Source organism: Leptinotarsa decemlineata, unplaced genomic scaffold (genome assembly GCF_025532065.1).
Source record: "Leptinotarsa decemlineata unplaced genomic scaffold, Ldec_3_MD MMD2_P_RNA_scaffold_12, whole genome shotgun sequence".
Lineage (NCBI taxonomy): Eukaryota > Metazoa > Arthropoda > Insecta > Coleoptera > Chrysomelidae > Leptinotarsa > Leptinotarsa decemlineata.
Genome location: NW_027412526.1, coordinates 1,211,136 through 1,236,559, shown reverse-complemented (window position 1 = coordinate 1,236,559; position 25,424 = coordinate 1,211,136). Strand labels below are relative to the sequence as shown.

The 25,424-nt window shown below is 34.4% G+C and overlaps 5 protein-coding genes and 1 long non-coding RNA gene across 7 annotated transcripts; 2 read left to right on the top strand and 4 right to left on the bottom strand.

Moving 5' to 3' along the window:
- Positions 1–445: 445 nt before the first annotated feature.
- Sirt7 (Sirtuin 7) lies at positions 446–7,924 on the bottom strand. The gene is made up of 4 exons (XM_023163589.2): positions 7,653–7,924; positions 7,285–7,598; positions 6,807–7,226; positions 446–3,924 (listed from the first exon to the last, which is right to left on the bottom strand). Exons 1-4 carry the CDS (start codon positions 7,800–7,802, stop codon positions 3,024–3,026), a joined length of 1,785 nt encoding a protein of 594 aa, XP_023019357.2. The 5' UTR covers positions 7,803–7,924; the 3' UTR covers positions 446–3,023.
- A 2,279-nt stretch (positions 7,925–10,203) lies between these two features.
- Positions 10,204–18,990, bottom strand: LOC111508163 (cytochrome c oxidase subunit 6B2). 2 transcript variants are annotated; one of them, XM_074171296.1, is made up of 2 exons: positions 18,825–18,985; positions 10,204–10,570 (listed from the first exon to the last, which is right to left on the bottom strand). In XM_074171296.1, the coding sequence occupies exon 2, from the start codon at positions 10,563–10,565 to the stop codon at positions 10,320–10,322; it is 246 nt and encodes an 81-aa protein (XP_074027397.1). In that variant the 5' UTR covers positions 10,566–10,570; positions 18,825–18,985; the 3' UTR covers positions 10,204–10,319. The 2 variants fall into 2 exon arrangements, with proteins under 2 accessions (XP_074027397.1, XP_023019359.2); XM_023163591.2 differs by lacking the exon at positions 10,204–10,570 and adding an exon at positions 17,305–18,539 and having other exon boundaries at positions 18,825–18,990.
- A 1,530-nt stretch (positions 18,991–20,520) lies between these two features.
- LOC111508166 (huntingtin-interacting protein K) lies at positions 20,521–21,128 on the top strand. Its single transcript, XM_023163594.2, has one exon. The coding sequence runs from the start codon at positions 20,644–20,646 to the stop codon at positions 21,001–21,003; it is 360 nt and encodes a 119-aa protein (XP_023019362.1). The 5' UTR covers positions 20,521–20,643; the 3' UTR covers positions 21,004–21,128.
- mRpL42 (mitochondrial ribosomal protein L42) lies at positions 21,085–21,633 on the bottom strand. Its single transcript, XM_023163593.2, has one exon. The coding sequence runs from the start codon at positions 21,504–21,506 to the stop codon at positions 21,141–21,143; it is 366 nt and encodes a 121-aa protein (XP_023019361.2). The 5' UTR covers positions 21,507–21,633; the 3' UTR covers positions 21,085–21,140.
- A 364-nt stretch (positions 21,634–21,997) lies between these two features.
- On the top strand, positions 21,998–23,053 carry mRpS6 (mitochondrial ribosomal protein S6). The gene is made up of 3 exons (XM_023163583.2): positions 21,998–22,159; positions 22,569–22,708; positions 22,766–23,053. The coding sequence occupies exons 1-3, from the start codon at positions 22,112–22,114 to the stop codon at positions 23,022–23,024; spliced, it is 447 nt and encodes a 148-aa protein (XP_023019351.2). The 5' UTR covers positions 21,998–22,111; the 3' UTR covers positions 23,025–23,053.
- Positions 23,054–24,510: 1,457 nt separating this feature from the next.
- LOC141480789 (uncharacterized) lies at positions 24,511–25,238 on the bottom strand. The gene is made up of 2 exons (XR_012464564.1): positions 24,820–25,238; positions 24,511–24,726 (listed from the first exon to the last, which is right to left on the bottom strand). It is a non-coding gene; the product is annotated as an uncharacterized lncRNA (long non-coding RNA).
- Positions 25,239–25,424: the final 186 nt, after the last annotated feature.

Here is a 25,424-nt window from a genome sequence, read left to right as displayed (position 1 = left end):
GTTTAACTGAAGAAACCTATTAATCTTGTCGAGTACTTAAAATATTGTACTGTTAAAAATTCAACGTCTTCATTGCCTCAACAATGATGTCAACAAAGTCCCCACTTGTGGATCAGTTAATCATCATTTTGTATTGAATCAATTTATTTGACAGCTTTACTCAACCGTTTTATTTGTTACATCTATAGTTTTTTTTAGATTATATTATAGACATTCTCTTCATATCTTTTTTAGGAAAAAATCACAAGCACTACAGAATATCCTCAAAGCTCTCTAAGAGCGGTGCCTGTGCTAAACTAGCGATTCACGTTGGATTTGAATCTCAGGAAGTTTATTCCACATATGAATAAGTACAATCACAGAGAACAAATAAATATTATTATTATTAATGCTAAGGTCGTAGCTTTTGCTACTAAGGGATTAGCGAGCAGGGAAATAACATACATTACAACACACACATTTATTTGTACTACAGTATAAAAAATAAATATAAAAAGTTCAACATACTGCACAGTCAGCAAAATAATGTAAAAAAAATGTATAAAGTTAATACTGCATGAAATTTAAAATGACGAAATACAATAAAGTATCTGTCCGACACAAAAAATTGACCTAGGCTGGTCGTCGAAATCTAGTCGCTCAACATTACCTTTCGAAACCAATCTAATTAAACAAGAATTACACATTGTTGGATAATATATAAATTAAAAGTTATTCGAGAGATTTCCAACAATTAGAGTTTGCTGTAATTAAATAAGGGTTTAGATGACAATTGCAGAACAAAAAATCAAGACAATGATTACAAATCCAATTAGTAATTTCAGAAACTTGCAGATTCAATCTGGGACATAATAATTAACAGAATAACTCATAAAGATATGAGTATGCTAAATTGTAGAGAAAGAAAATTATTGGGATCTGAATTGGTAATAAATTAACAATATAGATGGATGTTATAAAAATAAGTAAAATATTAACGATAAAATTTAGTAAAATGAAAAGTTAAAGAAATAATTAGGAATGCACAGAAGGGCCACACGTTTTTATTATTATGACTATGTACTCGAAATTCCGACTTAAAACCAGAAATTTCGTTTTCAAACTCAAAATTTCGACTTTAAACTCGAAATTACGACTTCAAACTCAAAATTACAACTTTCAACTCAAAATTACGACTTTAAACTCGAAATTACGACGTTAAACTCAAAATTACGTCTTTAAACTCGAAATTACGACTTCTAACTCAAAATTAACGACTTTTAACTCAAAATTACGATTAAAGTCGTAATTACGACGTCAAACTCAAAATAACAACTTTTAACTCAAAATTACGTCTTTGAACTCGAAATTACGACTTTTAACTTGAAATTTCAACTATAATCTCGAAATTTCGAGTTTGAACTCAAAATTACGACGCTAATCTTCAATTTACGGGTTTCAACTCAAAATTAGGACTTCACAAACTCTAAATTAGGACTTTAAACTCGAAATTACGACTTCAAACTTCAAATTACGACTTATTTCGTGTTCAAACTTAAAATTATGACGTTAATTTTCAATTTAAGCGTTTCAACTCAAAATTAGGACTTCACAAATTCTAAATTATGACTTCAAACTAGAAATCAGGACTTCAAAATTGAAATTACAATTCATTTCATGTTTGAACTCAAAATTGCTTAACTCTAAATTACGACTTTTAATTGGTAATGACACTTCAAACTCTAAATTACGACTTTAAACTCAAAATTACCACTTTAAACTTGAAATTTCCAGTTTAAACTCAAGATTACGACGTTAATCTTCAATTAGGACTTCGCGAACTCGAAATTACGACTTTAAACTGGAAATTACGACTTTAAACTTGAAATTTCAACTATAATCTCCGAATTTCGAGTTTAAACTCAAAATTACGACGTTGATCTTCAATTAGGACTTCACGAACTCGAAATCACGACTTTAAACTGGAAATTACGACTTTAAACTGGAAATTACGACTTTCAACTGAAAATTACGACTATAATCTCGAAATTTCGAGTTTAAACTCAAAATTACGACGTTGATCTTCAATTAGGACTTCACGTACTTGAAATTACAACTTTAAACTGGAAATTACGAATTTAAACAGGAAATTACGACTTTCAACTGGAAATTATGACTTTAAACTGGAAATTATGACTTTAAACTTAAAACTTCAACTATAATCTCGAAATTTCGAGTTTAAACTCAAAATTACGCCGTTGATCTTCAATTAGGACTTCACGAACTCGAAATCACGACTTTAAACTGGAAATTACGACTTAAAACTGGAAATTACGACTTAAAACTGGAAATTACGACTTAAAACTGGAAATTACGACTTAAAACTGGAAATTGCGACTTTAAACTGGAAATTATGACTTTAAACTTGAAATTTCAACTAAAATCTCGAAATTTCGAGTTTAAACTCAAAATTACGACATTAATCTTCAATCTTCTTTTGGTATGAAGCAGGAGTTAGCTTTCTACTGAGTTTCTGAAATTTAGTTCATGCTAGTCCTACCAAATTGAAATGTCCTATGAACCTGCAATCTTCCAAAATCGACAAAGTTACAGAGGGATGAGTAAAAATGAAATTAGTTCAAACAAATTTCAGACAAAAACAAGATTTGTTTGTCTTGTCATTAATCATTTGGGTTCATCTTGAAGAATCGTGGAAATTTTCATTTTTATTGCTTTTACTTTCGACAAATTTCGTCCTTCCCACAAGTGAACCTTTTTGTTATGAGCAGTCGGGAGCGAATAATATCCCGGTATGATCATGAATGTTTTAAAAAAAAAGACACCGAAAAAATTGAAATCAACATAACCAAATTCTTCACCTTGAAACTATATTCGTGACTACTTCAATATTCCCACCCCTCATTATAAAGCGCTGCTAACAGACATCAGACGACTATCCCCCACAATCCATCGAGACCACGACAACTAGTAACGCCATCTATCGGCCATCAAACGAACAACTCTCGAGACGACTCGCCACCAACCTAAACGCTCCTCCGTTTCGGCCTTTTCCCCTTGCGATACCCCTTTCCGAACCACCCGGCCTGGATCTTGCCCTTGCTTTGATCTCTGTCGCCGACTTCGGAATCATCCTCGTCCGTGGAGTAGTCGCAGCACAAACAGACGAGCTCTTTCGTCCGCTGCTCCGTCTTGCTGTACCTCAACTGCTTCTTGAGGAACACCGGTTCCGACCTGGAGTAAAACAAGCACGTGGAAGAAACGAAGCTCTTCATGCAAAACTCGCAGGAGTTTTCGTTGGTGTCGCAGTCGAAGAAGAGTTCGTCGTAAACTGGCAGTGGTTTGATGATGCTGTGCAGACCCGAATACAGAAAACTGGTCTGGTACGGGTAGTGGAAAAATTCCTGGCAAGCGTCCTGGAACAAAGTATAATCGAAGAGCTTGGGACCGAGGAAATAGTCGCCCCCGTTGTCCAGCTGTGGTTGAACACCATCGGCTTCGGAGTCACCTTCTCTTGCTACCGCGAGATCCGGAAGACTCCTACACTTATTGCTACGTTTATCACAGTCACCTGAAATTAATTTATTAGCGAGATCGGGTTTCCTATCACCTGTACAGTCTTTGTTTACTAAATCACTTTGTACTAAGGGCTCTGTTTCGAGTTTTTCCTTCTTCAGGAAGGGCTGCGTCGTGGTGTGCAGCTCTTCTTGATGCAGAGGAGACGCGTGAACGTATATGGGGTCCCTCTGCCTGTCGTACTTGGGCACGTCGATTCCCAGGATGTCCATGACCGTTTTCATGACTTCGTCGCACTTACCGTTAACTTTGACGTTGGCGAAATCGTCTTTCGGCGTCCACTGAAGATTGATTATGTACAAATTTGGTCGTTTTTTCGCCGGCTTGTCCATCTGCCACAGCCGCGGGTACCTGGTAGATGAAAATATCGGTTTCAATCAGAGCACTGAAGTAAAATGAATATTCATTTTGATAATTCATTATTCACAAGCCTCGACTGGGAGTAGGCAGATTGGGATCCTTGTGGTAACGAGGGGATAAGACCTGGGTAGTAGGCAGGTTATCAAAATGTCATATGCTACAGAAAAAAATGAAATACTTGAAAATCCAAAGGGTTCCAGTGAAATGAAGAGAACTCCATTCAAATATTTTTTAGGACGTTTTTTGCACTGTTAAACTTACTATTTGATCTGCACACTTTTATGTTTAATCTATACATTTACTTTTGTTATACAATAAATTGAAATTTTTACTCTATATTTAATTTGCACACTTTTATGTTTTATCTATATATTTTATATCTGTATCGTGACTATTTTTCTGAAAATTGGATATTTATTTTTACCTCATATTTATTCTGCATACTTTTATGTTTTATCTATACATTTTATATCTGTGTCATTTCTACATTCCTGATAATTGGATTTTTATTTCAAATTAATAATAAATCTGTACACTTTTATGTTTCGTTTTCACATTTTATATCTGATCATGACTATTTTTCTGAAAAATTGATTTTTCTTTTTACTTTATATTTAATCTGCACACTTTCATGCTATATCTATACATTTAATATCTGTATCATGAGTATTTTCCTGATAAATGGATTTTATCTTGACTTATTATTCAATCTGCACACTTTTATATTTTATCTATACATTTTATATCTCTATCATGTCTACATTCCTGATATTTGGATTTTTATTTCAACTTAATAATAAATCTACACACTTTTATTTTTTGTTTTTACATTTTATATCTGATCATGACTAGTTTCCTGAAAAATAGATTTCTATTTTTACTTTATATTGAATCCGCACACATTTATGTTTTATCTATACATTTTTATATCTGATCATGACGCTATTTCCTGAAAAAATTGATTTTTATTTTTACTTTATATTTAATCTGCACACTTTTATGTTTTATCTGTACATTTTATATCTGTATCATGACTATTTTCCTGAAAAAATTGATTTTTATTTTTACTTTATATTTAATCTGCACACTTCCATGTTTTATTCATACATTTTATATCTATACCATGAGTATTTTCCTGAAAATGGATTTTTATTTTTACTTTTTATTCAATCTGCACACTTTTATGTTTTATCTATACATTTAAATTTTGTATCATGACTATTTTCCTGAAAAGCAGATTTTTATTTATGCAACTATTTAATCTGCACACTTTAATGTTTCATTTATACATTTTATATTGGATCTTGACTATTTTCCTAAAAAATTGATTTTTATTTTTACTTTATTTTTAATCTGCACACTTTTATGTTTTATTTATACATTTTAAATCGGATCTTGACTATTTTCCTGAAAAACTGATTTTTATTTTTACTTTATTTTTAATCTGCACACTTTTATGTTTTATCTGTACATTTTATATCTGAATCATGACTATTTTCCTGAAAAAATTGATTTTTATTTTTACTTTATATTTAATCTGCACACTTCCATGTTTTATTCATACATTTTATATCTATACCATGAGTATTTTCCTGAAAATGGATTTTTATTTTTACTTTTTATTCAATCTGCACACTTTTATGTTTTATCTATACATTTAAATTTTGTATCATGACTATTTTCCTGAAAAGCAGATTTTTATTTATGCAACTATTTAATCTGCACACTTTAATGTTTCATTTATACATTTTATATTGGATCTTGACTATTTTCCTAAAAAATTGATTTTTATTTTTACTTTATTTTTAATCTGCACACTTTTATGTTTTATTTATACATTTTATATCGGATCTTGACTATTTTCCTGAAAAATTGATTTTTATTTTTACTTTATTTTTAATCTGCACACTTTTATGTTTTATTTATACATTTTAAATCGGATCTTGACTATTTTCCTGAAAAACTGATTTTTATTTTTACTTCATTTTTAATCTGCACACTTTTATGTTTTATTTATACATTTTATATCTGATCATGACTATTTTCCTGAAAAATTGATTTTTACTTTCACTTTATTTTTAATCTGCACACTTTTATGTTTTATCTATATATTTTATATCTGTATAATAATTGTATTAACAATTTATTTTCCCAAGAAACAGAGAAAGTTTATAGCAGGGAAAAACAATAATTAAAAAAAAAACTTACTATAACATAACTAAGTATGAACAGAGCATACAAAAAAAAGATAAATCAGAAATGAAACTTGAAAAAAAATATACATACATATACACACATGTCCACATATATACATACATATATTTTTGATTATGATTATCAACATGAACATAAATGTACTCATTATATAATCTGTTTTTCTGTTAACCAGCTGTCGACCCATACGAACGACAACCCTCAAAAGTCGAAACTTGTGCTAAGGACTAACGAGGTCTTACCTTTTAACGTGTGATTCCTAACACATATATCTATACAAACAATAAATATTTTTTCAAATCAATCCGGAATTTTTGTTTATTAAATTTTTTTAATATGTTTTTTCCTGATAAATGGATTTTTTTTTACCTTATATTAAATCTGCACAGTTTTACATTTTGATAATAATAATAACAATTATTTTATATAGTAAACAAGACATAAAATGTGAAATGCAATACAATAAAAAGGTAATTTCACAGTAAAAGGGTGATAATTTAATATTTGAAAATGATATATGTACATTATTCAATACTCAGGTACATTTCAAATCTGTATCATGACTATTCCGATAGAATTCTGTATTTGTATGTAACATATCTGTAGAATTTTCAAAGACGAATCAATTTCTATTCTAATCTGTTGTCGACAAAACTCACCTCTTCAAGACCTTGAGACTGGACCCCAGACACAGAATGGTAGTGGCCTTCGCCGCATTCTTGCAAGCCCCCGACCAATTCAAAGGCCACTGCAGCTTGCCCCTTTCACCGAAATGAACTATGGAATCCACCAAGGGCTCGTTGCACTTGTAACATTTCCTGAAAGTTTTGTGAGCGTACCTGGCGGTGTGTTCCGTCACGTCGAAGAGCCGCCAATATTCCCGGTGTGGTTTGCAGTGCTTGCACACCTCTATGTACATGTTGCCGTGGAGTTCCGACAGGGCTGTTTTCGGTAGACCCGAACGGAGGTGCAGCCCGTCGCAGTTCTGAGACACGACATATTTCAGAATGTTTCGCCGGTAGAGCTCAGACAGTGCCATGTGGGTGAAGGTAGGTTCTGCTAGGGTCAGATCGTGGTTCCTAGAAGAAATAATTAAACGATTAATTCATTCAATGTCAATTTGAGTAAACTCCATACCCAATTTCTTTTCCTTGTTGTAATCTTGTCCAAATACCATTAGAACCTCTGTAGTCAGGTATCTTTGCCGAGGTGCTGATGCCTGCCCCTGTGTACACGACTAGGTGTTGCGACTGAGCTATCGCCTGGGCAAGAATATGGCATTTTTCTTTCAAAACGTCAGCCGGATCTTCCAACTCTTCCAGTCTTCGTTTAGCTTCCTCCCTCCTCTTCCAACGTCCCAGTACGTCGTCAACAACATCTCCGCACTCTCGCAACACCTTATTATCTTCCAAAGTTCTGTCGCCTTCGATCTTTTGGAGTATTGAGGACACCTGAAGAATAACGAAATTAGAGTTGTTGAGGGAGATTCAACAGGGAGCTTTTACCTTTTTGACACAGGCATTTCTCTCTTCTTTGGCACAGAGTCGCTTGGACGCCTGGATTTGTCCGCGAGGTAATCTACATCGTTTTGTTTTGGTTTCCTCTAGTTCTACGTTATCTTTTGAGATTTCTTCCTGATTCGAATCATTTTCCATCGTTTGTTAATCGTATGACATAGTGACGGCCTGAAAGTGACTATGAGCAATGATATCGGGACAATAATAAAATAACGGAATAAAAAATATTTTTTGACAACTGCAGTCAATAATAAAAAGCCAGTAACGTCATAATATGGACAGGTCATTGAAGAGAGAACACTGATTCCAACAACTAAAAAGGGATGGAGAGATTCACGTTTTGGCAATCGAACAATTCAGTTTAGTTTTTCTCCTGTTGACGCCTCACGAGAGATTCCAGTTCCATATTTCAAGAGGGATCTTACATGTTCGAATTTCTAAAAATTGAATGAGTGCTGCATAGAATTTGAAATAATTATTTCAATTCATTTCAATTGAACTTTATTGAAATCGGATATATCATGAAATCACAGAACATAACTTTTTTCAGTTACATTGGTTTCAGTTATAAATACCTTGAATAATACATTTCTACCCTTTCAAAAATGTCTAGTGTTCGTGTTTAGACCACCGTGAACCGAGCTATTCAATTTCAACTATTTTCCTGTACTTGCTTATAATTTGACAAATTATGTTGAGTTGGAGGCAAAATTGGTAATATTATTTTATTATCCTATAAAGAAACGCTATTTGTGTCTACGTATTGAACATGCTGAATGATTTTTCCTGGTATTTTTTAGACGAGCTCAAAAACCGCATTCATTCAATATGCGTTCTTTATCGTAAACACAAAACAATTATGTTGATTGAAGAAAATGACAGCTGACAGATCAACTATTCGCATGAAAATGTTTCTATTTGAATTAAAAATGTCTATTATATGAATAAGTTTCGATTAGCATCTTGAGATTTCTGGATATCAGATATAAACTGTTGTTAATCAAGGTGGAGTTTGAATTGAAGGATTGTTGTCTTATTTTTGTGAGGTTATGTGGATCTATTCATTGTATTGATGAATTTCATTTGATTCACATATTTGAGTTATGTCCATAGATTCAAGGTCTAACCATTATCATAATATAAACAACCTGTGAATTTCTGTACAAGCATTTATGCAAATTTTTAATATTCAGTCATATTCATATTCCATTCCATGGGTTCAATTTGAATAGGTTCCGAGTCATATGATTCAAGAATAATTACACTTGGTTCTCAGCTTTATCGCTGATGGGAAGGAGCATTTATCGCCAGGGACGGATTCAGAGGAGGACAGGCAGGGCTACTGCCTCGGTACCTCCACAGGAGAGGGCCCCCCACAATAAAGATAAAAAAATATCCAAACTTTGACGGGTCAGCAACTTTTACGTTTTTCCTCCCAAGCATTTTTGTATTTTTATCGAGATTGCTTGCACAAACATAATAAAATTGATATCTTCATATCAGAAAGCCCTGATTGTAAGTATCCATTCACTATCAGTCTTTGATTTGAATCGAGCTTTGCAGTGGTTATACTTTTTAAGGTGTAATTTGTACCCATGACTTGGAGAGAAATAAAACTACAAAAAATCCGAAATTTAGTTAACCCTGCAGCTCATCCTTACAACTTCTCACTTCTTCGAGCTCGAAATTTTAAAAATTATTTGACGAAATCACTTGAATTGAAATTTTTATATTTGCAGAAAAAAGAAAAATTCGAGAAGCAAGAGTTTAAATTGGCCGCGTGTCTGTTGACCAATAGAATTGATCGTGTCTACCGCGGTGTTGCCAAGTGTCAATTATTTTAACAAAAATACGAAGTTATGAAACATTAGAAAGAGTACATTGTCTCATACATTCAAGAGAGATAGCTGACTGGGTGGCAATATGGCTAATACATAACGTTGAATTTCTTATTTCTGGTGGGTGGCATGAATGCATAATTGATTCATTTTATAAGGACTCATGAGCCTTCTATTTAGAATCATGGTTTTCGAGTACATTTCATTTCATATGGAGAATTTTTTCATGAATTTAAACGTTAACGGGCTCTTATACACTTCCGTTATTAAAATTTCTGTGATATCAATATGAAAACGGCTACTGCCGGAGATATTTAAAAAATAACGTTTGTATTGCGTTTTGGGTTATTTGGATCCCATGTATAATTAATTCTTCCTTCCAATGCATTTCTTACACTTTCTTCTTAGATTTAGTTGTCGAAAGTGAGTGTGATTTTACTTTGAATCACGAATGAATCAGAAACTGTTTTTACGCTCCGTGAATTTTATAATTTGGCAACGTTCATTATTTGTATTGTTGCTATTGGTCAATAGGACAAGAAGCGGGACTGGACCGTGACGTCACGGGCCTAGAAAATCCGATTTTTAATAACTAATTACGGGAAAACAATGCTATGTGATCATATCATGAAGAAAATGCATTTGGTATATAATATTTTTACTGAGTTTTTCACTATATAAACGGCTATGAAAAAAATAACTGAAAAAGAACGTCGAGTTTAATGTAACATAATTTGTTCACCCAAGTCACCTCAATATAACGCCCTTATAAGGAAGAATGAATATTTCTACAAACAACTAACGATACAGGAATAAATTAAATGTTTCCGGAGAAAGTGCCTTCCTCTCTCTGGCCGTCCCACTTTTCGACCCATCCATTGGGGCACACGGAATGGAAAACCTTGGAGAAATACTCGCATGGCTTGTAGTCGGCACCGCGAACCTTTTGGCACCGGTAGTAGTCCACGTAGCTCTGGTAGCAGTAACGGGTCTGATTGGTGTTGGGGAAGCGAGGGTCAAAGGGAGCCGTTTTGATTTCTTCTGCGCTGATGGCTTCTGGCATGATGTCTAGAAAGAAATAACAAATGAACTTTTGTTTGAAAGCGGTTGACAATGTTACATGGTGAATTTTACTAGATCGGACTAACATGATTCTAATAACTTTTGAAATCTCTGAAAGAACAAATCATGGACCAATCTTTACAAAGATCCGCCAAGACATGGAGGATACCCACAACCGTAAATGAGGAAGATTGGTGAGGAAACAATGCCTAAATATAGACCAAAAACAGGACAACGACGAAGCCGCTAATGTCATCAACATGAGTCCCCCCCGCTCACGGAGATAGAGGACTCCTTGTTACTGAAAGGTTTAAACTTCGGCATTGGGCCAACATCTGTGCCCACTTTGGAGATAGTTACTGCAGTGGAATCCACCAGTACCCTTATTGGTCAGACCGAGGCAGAAGAATTTAGATGGAAAATCAGAGAACAGCTGAATAGAGAACCAGTTACAACATCTAACATCAGCGGTAGAGAACGAAGAGCTACGGCCTACGAAGAGAGCACCATCAAGATTATACCTGTAGATAAAGGAAACGATACTGGTTTGATCGAAGATGTTCTTCAGAAGGGGTAATACACGAATATTGTACGGGACCTACTACATCAATATCAGACTTTGAGAAAACACCAAGTCTATTTTTCGGCAATAGGGAGATCATCGCTAACACCGCACCACAGTAAGCACCCTCACCTGTATGGAGTAATCATCTATACACTATAGCAGTATCACTGGATCTAAAACGGGCTTTTGAAACAGTGAATCGAGAGATATTATTAAAAAAACTAAATAAATATGGTGTAAAGGGTAAAGTATACAATTGGATCAGAGGATACCTCACAAATAGAAAACAGACAACAAAAATTTGTGACGTAATGTCGGCAGCTATTACAGCGAATCATGGAGTTCCTCCGGGTAGTATTTTGGGCCCTCTATTGTTTTTAATGTATAATACTGTGTATAAGACTATCATTCAACCTCATTTTGAATATTGCCCTACATTACTATACTGCTTTGATCTGAATAAAATATCCCAATTATAAAATCGAGCAATTAGAATAGTATTGCGATGTAGTAGGTCAACTCCTATATCATTGATGCTGGAAACTTTGCAGTTATTTATTGTGGAGCGAAGACTGACGTACTTAACTATGATCTATATCCATAAAATGATACATGAACTGAATCCAACTTACATGGGTAAGTTTATCATAACTGTAAACAAAATCCACATAAAATACTAGAGGCCAGAATCATTTATATGTAAACAGAGAGAGTACCTCATATAGTGTAAAAAGTTTACCACAATATGTTAAAGAGCCAAGAAGTATACCAGAATTCAAACAAAATTTGATTTTGTATCATAATTGAAAAAAAAATTCCACCATTATTCTATACTGTATTTAACTTTATAGATATGTATATATGTGTGTGTATATATGTGTGTAAATGTATATTTATACTCAAATTTATTATATACCTTTAAACTTACATTTATTATAAGTCATATTTAGTGTAAAATAAATATGTTAACTATTTTATTTTTCGTAAATAAGGATTGTCCTATTTAAATGAATAAATCAATCATATTTCATTCAACCTGCCCTACATATGACTACCCAAAATCCACAAGAAAGGTATTCCGCTCACACCAATCATTGGTCCGATTGAAAGTCCGTTTTGGCGAGCACAAAGCAAACACTCTTCAAGGTGGAACCAGCAAATCGGGTATAGTGAAACATAATTGGAATCACTACCACATCAAGTAGCCCGATGCTGAAATCATCCATAGGGGTAACATTGGTTAGAGAGGAAGTTTAAAGAGGCTGCGTACATAATGAACATCAACGCATTCGGCCGGGCTTGTATGCAACGTCTTCATCTCCAAGAGGGAGATCGTTTCAGTTTGATCTTCCTCTTGAAGATGGTCACTTGGTGATGGAAACACGTGTCGAAGTGTTAAAATAACGGTTTGGTGTTGGAAAAAAACTTCTGTAATATTCATTACTTCACCAAAGGTGCCAAACAGTGCATGACAAGTACCGTCAGAGATGTTGGAATTCAACCTTTATTGATAGCAAAAAATATTTGTGTTCAAGAAGTGAAAGTTATCAAGATAATTGACAACTTCTGTATTCCTGAGAAGAGAAAAGTAACACTAATGAAAGATCAGAATTGAAAAATTTTTCGTTTGGTTTTGGCTAGATTTGGCTGATCAATAATTAACCATAATTTCTATTGTGTCACTGTGGTTTACTTCGAAATTAATTATTTATGTTTTACTTAACTCGAAGTTATTAGAAGAGAACTAAGAGTGTGGATAATCTTGCCTCTCCAGAACATTGTTTGAAGTTATACAAAAAAAAACTCGACTTTTACCCACTCCTTATACCCAAAAATTATTGTACCTACTATCTCTTATTTTTTTGACAACTTACCTTAGGAAAAAACTTGTAAAAAAATCAGTCGTCAGGGATCTGAATATTAAAAAATTATTGATTGAAGAACTCCTCTTCAAATAACACGTTTCAGAAAAAAATACTCTGCAACAAATCTAAAAGTAACTCGAAAATGACAAAATTTCGATAAAAGTAGTTCTTATCAAGAACACCTGAAGAAGCCACTGTATAGCGAAACACATGTTGCGTTTTTGTAACCCTGTTTAGTGAACATATGCTAACAGTTTTGGCTGTTTAGCTTGTTTAGTTTGTTGGTGGGAGGCATACGAGTTAGAAGTCTTTTGAGTTTGCATAAAACACCAAAAACAACACCGTATTGCGTTTGACAAGGATCTGAACTTCAACAATCATATAAACAATATTTATAGACTATTGTAGACTTACAATAGTCAACCTCCAAACACTTGAGGATAGGCGTAAACCTGCCACGATATATTTTCTTCAACAGATCATGAACAATTCGATCGATTGTTCAGATATCTTAAAGAGGCTGTTCATTCATGTCAGTTGCAGAACCGTCGAAGACGGTTTTTCTATATGCAAAACCATCGAACCAATTATGGAAATACTGCTTTCACAACAAGATTGCAAAGAAACTATACTGAAAACTTCTCATCCCTTGACATCACACATTTGACTTTTGCCCAGTTCAAAAAGCAAGCTGTGCGGAAGATCAATTACTTTTGACACTCTCAAGTTGCCCCAGTTGCTAGTTTTGATTTGTTTCAAATCTGTTTTGTTTTATTGATATTGTTTATATGCATGCCATTTGGAATTGTATATGATTCAGCCTCCATATTCACCAGATTTGTGCACATCAGAGCTGCTTTGAGGATTGGGAAAAAAGCTGGCTCAAATGTATTACATCTGTGGGGGACTACTTTGAAGAAGACAAAATAGAAATTGATGAATATTTTTTGAGAAAAATTAAAATTCACTTGATTTTTTCAACAGACATTGTACACTCACTTCCCAGTCAGTCTTTCAGTTATTTTTGGCATACCAAACAAAATGCACTTTACATGTAACAGTGAAATTTTATATTCAAAATGCAATATGCAGTATTCAGAACAAATATGGCAAATTGAAAGCAATATTTTTTAAGGATAGATCCATTTTTGAGAAATAAAAGCTTTGGCTTTCTATTTCTCCACCTCTATAAAAAAATTAAAATGTGGGAATCTTCCCAAGGAAGAGAGCAAATCATTTTTTTCTATGTGTAAAGATGGAAAAGTAGAAAGCCTTTCGCAAAAATGGTTCAATCGAAATGACTCCCCGCTTGACTATTTTGGTTCCTATCTTACTTTGAGAAAAACACCTCTTGATTTCTTGAAGACCGATTGAAGTTATTCATTAGGAGTTATTGAAGAAATTTCTTATACAGCGTAGGCAAAGCATGTTTTGTAAGGAAATCGTGATACCCTTCTCAACCACGACTTCCTGTTTTTTCATATAAATTTTCCAAATGGAAGGGGCTCTTTGGAAAAAGTGACACAGTATCCGGGAATTTTTGAAAAGGTCTCCTTCTGAAAGGCTAACATTCCAGTAATGATTGTTACAAAGAAACTGAAACATATAGTTTTTTCTATCATCTAGTCTTGCAAGTCTGCGAAATTTCTATGTTTTTTGCGAGCCTCAAGAGAAGGTATGTTCTAAATGCATTCCAATGCAGTATAGTCATAGTAAACACACATCTTGAAGGCAATATATAAACAACAACATAAAAACATCTATAAAACTTGTAAACGACAATATCAGGAGTCACATTACCACAGTATATTAAGTAAAACAGATAATTACAGCAAAACTGTGTGGCAAATCATTAACTCCGAAACAGGTCGAAAAAACAAAATCTTAAATGAACCAGAAAATCTAACAGCTAACCAGATGAATGACTTCTTCATCAGTAACATAAACACAACTCTACTGCACTACCCCAAGTCTGATGTTGACCCTATTGCATTTATGGATAAAAAAATGAACACAAATAAGACGATGTTCTTTAGGCCTGTAACGACAGATGGGGTGAGAATAATCATAAGCAAGTTAAAAAATAAAAAAACGGAAGATATAAACGGTGTGAATGTTATCAATACCTGTCTAATTTTCGACAGATGGCAATATTGCCAACTTTTTCAAAGATTTTCGAACAACTAGTAATATACTTTGATATAAATAATCTTCAGAGTCTTCATCAATTTGGATTTCGGAAAGGAAAATCAACGTCTGATGCAATAAACTTTCTCACAAATAGTATAAAAGACGCCTTTGATAAGCAAGAAAAATATGTGAGCGTTTTTACAGATCTTACTTCAGCATTCGACTCGGTAAATCACTCGATTTCATTGGCCAAATTAGATTTCTACGGAGTGAGAGGTGTCTGCCTGGACATGATGAAGTCATACCTTAAAGAAAGATATCAATTTGTTGATCCAGGAAATACCAAAAGTGAAAAAAGAAAAATATTAAGAGGAGTGCCACAAGGGTCAATATTGGGGCAACTTCTGTTTCTAATATATATCAACGACCTACCTCACGTGATGAACACGTCAGGCATAGAAACTATACTGTATGCAGATGATGCAACCTTGGGCAAAAAAATATATAAAATAGATGATCCTCGTATGATCCATACTGATATATTAGAGAAAGCTCGATCAAGGTTCACACCAAATGACTTGCTTCTCGATAAACAAAAAACAGAAACTCTAACTTTTGAAACAATTTGCTTAAATCGAGATAACAAAAATTCTACCAAATTTTTGGGAGTACAAATAGATTCCAACCTGAAATGGATAGACCACATAAATAACATGTGTAGTAAACTTAGTAAGACGGTTTTTGCTATCAGAAGAATTAAAAAAAATAGTAAATCAAAGTGCAACATATCATTCTCTTTTTCATTCAGTCCTTAGGTATGGTATAATCAATTGGAATAATGCATCAAAGGTACATCTAAATAGAATATTTGTCATTCAAAAATCTGCAGTAAGAAGCATAATCTCTGCCAATTATGATGAAAAGTGTCAACCAATATTTGTAAAACTTGAAATAATGACCCTATATTCAGTTATTGTCTATGAAAATCTGCTTCTTGTTCAACAAGAAGCAGATTTTCAACAAGGAATTAAGCTATACAATGCCTCATCTGCCGAATTTCGTAACTTGCCATTTAGAAGATTCAAAAACTTATTGAAGAAAATATTAACCAAACATCCTTTATACGAAATTGATCAATTTTTCAAAGTTATCCAAGAAGAAAGACACACTTTTGTGGACACCTCCCAAACTTTTACTCAACTTTGAATATATATAATACGTTAGCTATGTGTTTATAATTTGTAAAAGCTCATGGCTTTACATTTTAGTAAAGTCTTATGAGACTGGAATTTTATCCTGTTAACTTGTATTTTTTTTTTTGGTAAATCTAATATTGACAAATCTTACCCTCTCAAACCTATTTTAGAAATTGTATTGATGTGTCTAAAAACTGTGTGTTTCTTGAGACTAATAAAAATTATTATTATTATTATATATCGCAGGAAATTGTGCTGTACGGTCTCGAGTTTCACTTTTTGTGTAACTTAATGAGGGGACCAAACTGTGGAACAATAATCGAGATGAGATCTAACCAGGGGAAAATAAAGAGACTTAATAGCAGTGATGTTGGTGAAATCACGAGTGGTTCTCTTTATAAAGCCAAGCATCTTCATAGATTTTTGAATTACAGCGGAAATGTGTGATTTATAGCTAAGTGTGGAGTCTAGGATCACAGCTAGATCTTTGTTTTCAGTAGCATAATGTAAGGTCCAATTATTTATACTATATTAAAAAACACACATACACATATCATTTTGCGAACATCAGTTAGATAGGCAATCTATACCGTTTTGTAGATACAACGTATCGGCTTCACTTTCAATCATTTTGAAACATTTTGAATCATGGAAACAGCTGATTATATCTTTGATAAAAAGGTTAAACAACAGTGGTCCCAAATGTGAACCTTGTGGAACACCCGATGTAACTGCGATGGTATGAGAATATTAATGATTAACTCTAACAATTTGTGTTCTTTCTGTGAGATAAGTTGAGTTGGAAAGCTTTACATTCTGTCACATGCTAGAAATATATGTAAAAAACTTGGGAGGGTTGAACTATGTCTGTAGCTAGACCCTTCTTATACAGGGTCTACAAAATGAGCTCATTTGAGAGTTCCCCCATCAACAAAACTCTAGAAAGTATGCTGCAAGTGAAATCTCCGCCAAAAACAATGATCATTAGCCTGAAAAACTTTTATTCCAGAATCTTTAGTCATACATAACAACTTACATAAATTCAATGATAATATTTAATTTGTTGCCATCTGACAGTATCAGATGCGTACTCAAAACACAGGGTAAAAGATCCATAGAAACCCAAAAGACGAAGACAACCATTTATAAACTACTCAATCAAGTACTTGGGTGCTCTAATATACTTGTTATCTAGCTATAGTTAGTCTCACACCACTTCGTTCCAAGTTCCGAGACCGAAAATATACTTTATAAAAAATAAAAAACAATGTAACCCCAACTTCCCACAACACTTCATTTAACGAGAGGCCTAGTTTTGGAGTCGTCGTCGCAGCAGGCCTCCTTGTACTTCCTCACTTCCTTCATGTACACCGACCAAGCATCCTGGGCATTATTTTCGTCTTCGTTAATCTGTCTAACTTTCTGAACCATCCCTGTCTTCAGAACTTTGCCGCCTCTTCGCTTCCCGAACGTGGGAAGCACGGGCTTCTTACTTTCTTCGGCTACAGCTGCCGGCTCCTGCTTCAATTGCTGCTGCTGCTGCATCTTCTTGAACATCTCCAAGAACGTGCCGTCGTTCTTGAAAACATTGTCTTTCGAGGTGTCTTCCTCCTCCTCCTCTATTTTCATGTCTACCTCGTTTGTGTCGGCATCGGGAACATGTTTCTCGTCTGAGGAAGAGGGAGGTGTGTGGGCACGCGGTTCTTTCTCAACCTTGCTCTTGTGGGGCCTGCGATGCGACTTGGAAGTGCTCTTCGACCGAGACTTGGACCTGGAGTACCTAGAGGAGGATCGCCTGCGTCTGCTGTATCGGTGACGACTGTGGCGGTGGCCAGGTGAGCGAGATCTGCTTCTGGAGGAGCTATAACGTCTCCTCCGGCGTCTAGATCGCGACCGGGAGCGTCTACGGCGGTCTCTAGACCTGCTTCGGGAATGTCTACGTCGGTGGTGCCTGCCTCTAGAGCGGCTTCGAGACTTTGACCTGTGCTTCCGCTCAGTGTGTCTCTTCTCGTAATCGGACACGTCGGCACTCTTTGACGAAGGAGTCAGTCGGTCGCCTGCGCGACTAGAACTCGCTTCTTCCGATTTGTCTTGAGACTCTTCTCTGGGTTCGTCTTTGCTGCTTGAACAGTCCAAGTCGACGTCCTCGGTGCCAGGGGGCGGAGGGATATCCCATACTCTCGATGCGGCATTCATCTGTGGGAAGTATGATGTCTGACCTACAAGAGAACTTGCAGGTATAATTAAATGTTATATGCAAAATCATGTTCGTCTTGCTGATGGGGGGTGCTAATTGGCGACGAAACTCTAATATGAGAAGGGGTGGTGGTATTGTTGAGATCGCGAAAGGGGCTCACTCAGAAAATACCCTTTGTGTTTAGTCGGGTATTAGGTAATCAATGAACTGTACGTCTTGACAGCAACATCAAAATCGATTTATATATTTATGCTACTATCTAACGGCCTTAAACTAGAAATTCAAACTTGCATTTTCTTTCAAGTACCTGAATAGGTCGTCGACTCCTCTCGAATTCAAAATTAATGTCCTGCAGGAGATTTTTCACAAATATGGCTTCCGAATAAATGCTCCACAACTTTGCACCATGAAACACAAACTGAAGAAGTATCTTACAAGTCACGTAATTCCACAGAACTATATTTATAGTTCTGTGGATAGTTCTTTTTGTCTCTCTCTAATTTCTATGGCCGTTGCTTAACATTCGAATAGGCATGGTCTGTGGACTAGGCTCCTCCTGTCCATAGTGAACAGTAGCTTCGTCCGGGGGCGCAACAGTCTTTCTCAAGAAAATGATGTCACTTTCTCTATTAAAAAAAAACACTTACTTCTTTTGAATTGGCAGTGGCAGTTGCAGTTGCCAGTCTGGTGAAAAGACTTGTTCTTATCTTCGATCAAAATATACGTTAGACAACCACTCAATTATACTTTCAGTGAATAAAGCATATGTTCAATTAGACAACGGAAAGATCGAACTAAGGTTACAGGAGTTGTTTATTCTACTACGCTGAATTTTTTGTTTTGGTTTTATTTTTTGAGTGTGAAGGATGTACAGACAACGGCAAAAGTGCATTTAAGAATAGGTATTAGGAATAGGTAGTTGAAATTTTGAAAAAATGGACGTGGAAGATTTGATTTCGGGCAATATGAAGAATGTTATTAAGGGCACTCGAATTGAGATGTTGCTATAATTAATTCATTTTCACTTTGAACAAAGAATTGATGTGACATTTATTACATTCATTATATATACTTCTTTCTGTCAAAATGAAAGGCTTCATGATTTCGATAAACTGACTTCAAAATGAAAATTTCAATTCAAATATTTCAGTTTTGAGTTCTCACAATGGAAATGGTTTATACCTATATTCATTATTATTTTAATGTTTATCTATTTTAATCTGAACTCAATATGGGAGTTTGTGTACACAATATGAACAAAAGCTGTAGTTGATTGATTATTCTGCAGAACTCCCTTTGAATTTTCATCCTACAGAAAACATTACGCATGTTATTCGAATTGTATAGGAATCCTATGAATCAATTCTATTACGAATGTTTGGAGTCATGCCAAAAGGTCAAATGGAAAACGGATGCATAAAAAATATATCTCAGATGTATTCTTAAAAATCAGTTTTATTTGGGAGAATTCTACTCCGAGCCACACTAGTGCGACAATCTCTGGTGAAAAGGAAAAATTAGTTCAGCTGTAGTTGTGACAGTTGAAACCACATAATGACATATTACAAGTCTTATACGCATGAAAACAGGCCAGTGTATAATTAAAACACACCTAATTCATATAGGTGTGAGCGATACACAATATTGTGAATGCGTCAAATCAGAAACTCTAAACCATATTTTCTTGAATGTCCGATTACAACCAGTCCAGAAAATAATATATATAATCAATTCATACAGAAAGGAAAAACAGCTCCTAATATCACAACCTTTATATGTATTCTTTGTCCGGTGAATACCTACCAGCAAGTGGAGATAGAATGCAGCTACTCAAGCCAAAAGTTCCAATTACGCAACAAAACCTCAATTCACGTGGACTTAGTGCCTATAAACAACATAAAGACGTAGTTTGTGTCAAGTTTGTCACCGGACGAAGGAGGAGACTGGTCTACTGCGCCGAAGGGAAGCAAAGGCCATAAAGAAAGAGAAAAAGAAGAAGAAATATGTCATTTTATAATTTATATTTTACTGTAAAATTTTTACAGTATCCTAGTGAATAAAAAAATAAATAACAATACTTCAATACTTGTGAATAGAAGAATAATAGTTGACAACTTTAAAACATTATGGCAGACGAAGAAGTTGTGAATGGTACCGCTGAAGAATTGCCAGAAAAAGGTCAGCAGAAAAAGACAGCCAAGTACGATAGTGGAGCCGCCGATTTGGAAAAGGTGACAGATTATGCCGAGGAAAAAGAAATCTCAACTCAGGACGTCGCAGATGCTATATCGGCGATCGGGGACAGGAGGAATAAAGCTGCGTTGGAAAAACAGGCAAGAGAAAAAGAACTATTGAAGGTGCTTATCAAGAAAGAGGATGTAGACTTGATCGTACGGGAAATGGAAATAACGAGGGTTCAAGCGGAACGAACTCTCCGAGAATACCATGGCAATGTTGTGAATGCTTTAATAGCCTTAACGAATTAAAGAAAATTTCTGGTACATTTGTTTTATTCTATTCTAGTGATGTTCAGTTTTGATCATAGTGCAGTGAAATAAAAAAAACAATTCATGTAATTTGCATTGTTTAATTAAAATTGAGTTGAACTACAGGAGTTTTAAATTTATAAGTATGGTCTATCCATCGGGGTCTTTTTAGCACGCTTATCTCTAGCTCTGGGAAACCACCTGTGTTTTGTTGTATGGGTTATGTTCATGAGTTCTTGTCTAGCTTGCTCGGGGGTCTTTTTGTTGAATATACTCATAACCTCCGGAGTGAGTGTCGTCTTCAACACACTGGCTTCTGCAAATTCGACTTTTTCAGGAAGAGGCTTTGTACATTCGTAAGGGAAATCTTTTTTGGGATGCCATGCTAATAACGTGCTTCCTTCATCAATGGGGACTATCTTGGGGTCTTTGTTTGACGAGTAATATCGGCAAACCATCATTCGGTAAGTATTGATTGGAGTTAAAAATAACTTCAAGCGCATTTCGATAGTTTAGTTCACAAACACGAAATAAGCCAATGTTTCTTCTAATATCGAAAATAGTTTTTAGATTGTAAATGTAGAAACTCGTCAGAAGTTCTAGGTTATTTTCTATCCTTTATAAATGTTGCCAACATTGAACCAATGAAAACTCTAGGAAAATAAAACTGTAGATCAACAATATATATATTTCCATTAGAGAAAAATTGAATAAAAACTAATTTCTCTGAATGATAAGGTGGATGGAAAAAAAGGGAAATTCCTTCTTTTTCTCACTTTATACTTTAAATATGCATTATGGAAATCGAAAATGGGAAACAATAAAACATGATAAGATACATAACTAAAAAAAAAAAAAATAAGAAAAAAATACACAGTAGTGGAAAGTGCCTAGTCCTTATCTACTATTTTGCTAGAAATAAATATGTTTTCGTGAAGATATGAGTTTTGGTGGTCACACAATCATATAGTTTTTTTTTTTTTGCACTTCAGTTGTTTTGGCAACACTATAAAGGTACATTTTGTCGATATATATAATTAAAGTTTCTGAAGAGAAGTATAAAAGCGAATGGATTCTTGAAAAAACAGTTACTAATAATTTTGTAAATATGATAGTAACTTACGAACTATTACTCCTTCTACGGACTATGTCCAAGGTATTTTCATTCCACTAAAAATAGACTATTTTGGAGGTTATGAATGAAATTTGAATTATGTTTTCAAAGTGAGCATGCAGTCTAAATTTTAGAGAAAATATTAACATTTGAAGTATGATTGTAAACTGATTATCAGTCTTTTCTTGGTTTAACGTCACTTGAACCATTTTCCATAGCAAGCATTAATACTGTATTCCATTTAGTTACACTCATAATGTTAATGTGTATGAGTTGAAAGTTATAAGTGATAACAAGTGGAAAACATGAATTCTATGAGTGGAAACTTTTAATCACAAATCGTAAGTTTTCAGTCATGAAAAATTTTGGCCAAATAATAAATTCCTACTATATAAAATTCGTAACTTATTACTCGAAACCTAATAATTGTTCCAATCGCCCATGATTTCAGCCAGAGCTAAAAAATGTGTTGAAGAGAACAGCAACCGCAATTTTAGAGAAAAATGGTGTTATCAGGAAACTGGAAAATTTGGGAACTCGAGATATGCCCTATAAAACAAGCGCTCATGGTGTAGCTTACAACAGAGCAAGGTATCTATCGTTTTTCTATTATTCAATGAATTTCTTCTGAAACTTTCTTGTTTTCAGTTATTTCATGTTTGAATTCAACGTTCCTCCTACAAGAATAGATCAACTCTTGGATGAATATAGTAGAGATATCGATGTGATTAGGAGAAGAATTTATAAAAAGACAGAACAGGAACCTTTCGAATGTACTTTGGAAGATGAACTGAAGCCTCCGCCATATCGAGCTGATGTCCAAGAGCTGCTAAAAATAGCCAAAAAATCTGAAAAACCCAAATTTAATTATAACACTGGACTAGATTATTATCCTTTCCAAAAATAAAATGAAGTAAATTAGTTTATTAGAATAGAGCATCTCTTTTATTTCAGGTTTTTGTTTCAAATATTTTATTGTAACAAAAAAATTAAAGCAGTTGCTATGTTACATTTCCGTATTTGCTAATAGATGGCAGATTTTGTTCTGTGACATCTATTGGTTCTCCATAGTGTCCGTCCAAAGCCATCAAATCAGGGAGGCGCCACTGTAGCAAGAGTGTGAATTTTAAATGAGCGCTCAAAGTTATAGAATAAGGAGAGCTAGGTAAAGCGGAAGTAGAAGCTTTCGCTTGCAAGAGCTCTTTGAATTTCACAATAATTCATTGACTTTCTCACAGTAACTTTGTTAGGTTATATTCACCATAAAATATTCGACTACATGAATAGTTACATTTCTCCTCATCATTACTAGCTCAAATTATCAGAAACTCAACATTCTTCACGTTCTCCATAATTGCTAAGTTCATATCATACCACTTTTGATATTGACGCCATTTTGGTCGAATTTTGAACTAAAATTTATTGTTAATTAGTGGACACTTTTTTAGCGGAGCTCCAGAGCGACTTCATTGATTTCAGTGAGGCATTTGCTTTTTCAGCTTCAGGAAAACCCAGAAAAACCTGCAGCACCACATCATCTGAAGATCTCTTTTTAGTTGAATCCCCTCATGACCTCATGAGTTAGTTATCATAACCCCTATCCTCCATAGTTACATTAGGTTTGTTCTAGCAAGAAATTTCGGATGGTTTGAAGCTGGTGTTATGGACTGGCCAACTGCGCATGTATGCCGTGAGACTGGTTGTAAATAGTTTGGGATTCATGTCCTGCTAGAACGCTTATTTGTGTTGATAAATGTCAATTTTCAAATTGTCATTTAAACTGACATATTAGTTGGAAATTTGAAATTTATATTTTGTGCAGCGAAAAGTGAAGGTAAAAACCGATAAAAATGAACATATTGAATTGGCTTGAATAGTCATCGGCTTGGTCAAAATGGAAAAATTGAAAATAGAAGAAATGTTAAAATTGGATAAAAGAAAAGTTATAAATAAAAAAGAAGAGAAATGAACTATTAGAAACAAGAAATAATTTGCTCAGACAAATGAGCAAAAATAAGAATTCAGATGTTGATAAATATTCTGAATTCAATGTTAGTATGAGGGATTTAGTTTGATATCTCATGTCATACATAGGGTTCCTGTTATGTGATATTATATAGAAAGAAGTTATTAGTTTATGTGTTAGGACGAGTACTTTACGACCTGATTAACAGCCAGTTAAAATAATCAGTGCTGGGGCTGTGCTGTCTCTCTAGCAAATGACAGGATGTGGTGTCATTCTCAGCACCGATTATTTTAATTGACTCTTAATCCGGTCATAAAGTACCCACCCTTGAGCAAATTATATTTTTACACTGTTTTAAAAATCATTCTTATTTTACCTGAATGGATGTTTATTTAACTTATGCCAAACAATGAAATGAACATCAACAAACAGAAATATTACAATTTTATTGCTATCTTAAAACTTGTCAAGCTACAAAATTTCTGTGGTCTGCAGCATCTCTATTGATGTGATTATCTTCATCCTCTTCCTCATGGTGATGAAACAGCATTTCGACAAGTTCCTCATCATTGGATGATTCAGAATTATTTCCCCAATTTGATTCAGAGCTTGATGACTCTGATGACATTTCGGCTAATCCTACCTGTAATAATGGAGTTGAATAGTTGATGCTTAGTTGAAAATCACCAAATGCTTGCTTGATTTTCATTCAAAAACATAAAATCATTTTACTCACTTGAATTTCCAAACGCAAATATGAAAAAATTGACAGTTTTGAGGATTGCCGTTCTATAAAAAACAAGATTTTTAAACCAATTATCAGGCCACTAAATATTTCTATTTTGGTTTCTCATTTCTTTAGTACATAACATAACCAACAAATCCATATTCCAAAATCATAACAAACGTGATATCGGATCACTCGATCACTCCGAATATTTGCGCATGTCACAAACTGAAAATCCTTACGAATTCCTCTGGACTACTTCGACAGTTCTCATACGGTTTGCAAACTGGATTTCGTCTTCGCTAGAACATGCGACTATTACTTCGAATCCTGGATTTGCTTTGCTAGAACGCCTATATTCGTATGCGCATGCTTCGTACGATTCCGTATCGTTTGAAATCGCTGCTAGAACAAACCTATTATTTTCTAGTTAATCCCACAGAACAAGAACTTACTCCAGATAAGACGTGACATTCATCGGAAATATTAGAACTGAGTCAAACTGTACAACAAGGTCCTGTCTGCTGGTAATCACTCATTGCTCTATGTGACACATATTTGATCATCATTGGGTTGACTGCAAAATCGCATAGAACATAGCTGAGATTTGTATT